Source organism: Penaeus monodon, chromosome 34 (assembly GCF_015228065.2).
Source record: "Penaeus monodon isolate SGIC_2016 chromosome 34, NSTDA_Pmon_1, whole genome shotgun sequence".
Classification (NCBI taxonomy): Eukaryota; Metazoa; Arthropoda; class Malacostraca; order Decapoda; family Penaeidae; genus Penaeus; species Penaeus monodon.
In genome coordinates, this window is record NC_051419.1 from 12,627,477 (window position 1) to 12,628,453 (window position 977).

At 41.5% G+C, this 977-nt stretch overlaps 1 protein-coding gene across 1 annotated transcript in view; it reads right to left on the bottom strand.

Moving 5' to 3' along the window:
* The window catches only part of LOC119594819 (enhancer of polycomb homolog 1-like), a gene marked incomplete in the record, with an annotated part of 44,199 nt that overhangs the window by 24,003 nt on the left and 19,219 nt on the right, over positions 1–977 (bottom strand). Inside the window, 2 exon segments of the mRNA XM_037943909.1 lie at positions 163–398; positions 788–919. Coding sequence (XP_037799837.1) covers positions 163–398; positions 788–919 — 368 coding nt within the window.

The following is a 977-nucleotide window of genomic DNA, read 5'->3' on the forward strand; positions in this document are numbered from 1 at the left end:
AACAATATAGGTTTAACAGGAAATATAAAATGACTAATGATGGTGCAATCCAGCTAAGTACTCTTTCACAAGATTTACCTTCAAAAGAAACATTGTGCACTTTCCCCAAGACCTTAATAAAATGTATTCAATGAAACATTGGTGTATAGGCAAAGGACTCACCTCCTCTCGAAAATTTCAATGTTGAGGTGGAGGTGCTCTCTCTTAGCCTTCTCTCTTCGCTTGACCATCTCAAGGAGGGTGACAGCACGGGAAAGGTCTCTCCGCAGTTTTAGCATCTTCTCATAACTAGACTCATCATTCTTACGGTTCTTCCTGGTCTGCATCTTTTCCGTTCTCTTACGGAAAGCCACATAAGGGTCACTGGAATTGGATCCAGAGCCCTTCTCTGTCTTGACCTGAAGGTGGTAATAAGACATTTTTTAGTAACCGATTTTTCATAAATATATCATAATTCATCGGCTCTTATTGCAAACAGTAATGAAAATACAAACAAAACAAACAAACAACACCTATGAGCTGCCAACTGACCCAGCATCAATTCAGAAAAGTTCTTGACACATCATTTGCTAAATGAAGATATACTGTAGGTCACAATTCATGAGTAGTTAGCGAACGATCCTGTCAATTCTCCTTTTCAACCCAGCCTAAAGCTCTGCCACAAAACCTCTACACACAAACATGAATATATCTTTTAACCATGGTATAATGTGTTTATGTGTGAGGGGGACAAACAGGATATAATTGAGCCACACCAAGGGGAAACATTCCCAGAGCAGGCCCTGACCTGTGGAATTAGTGGGTGCGCTAGTCGCAGCCTCTTGTTGAGCCAGTAGTCATAAACGGCAATGATGAGGTCGTCGTCATCCTTGAGAAGCACCTTGGCCTCCTGCAGCGTCACAGCCTTCAGCCCGGATGCCTGGAAGAAGGGAGGTGAAAATATTATGACAATTCTAACCATTTAAAATTATGATCTT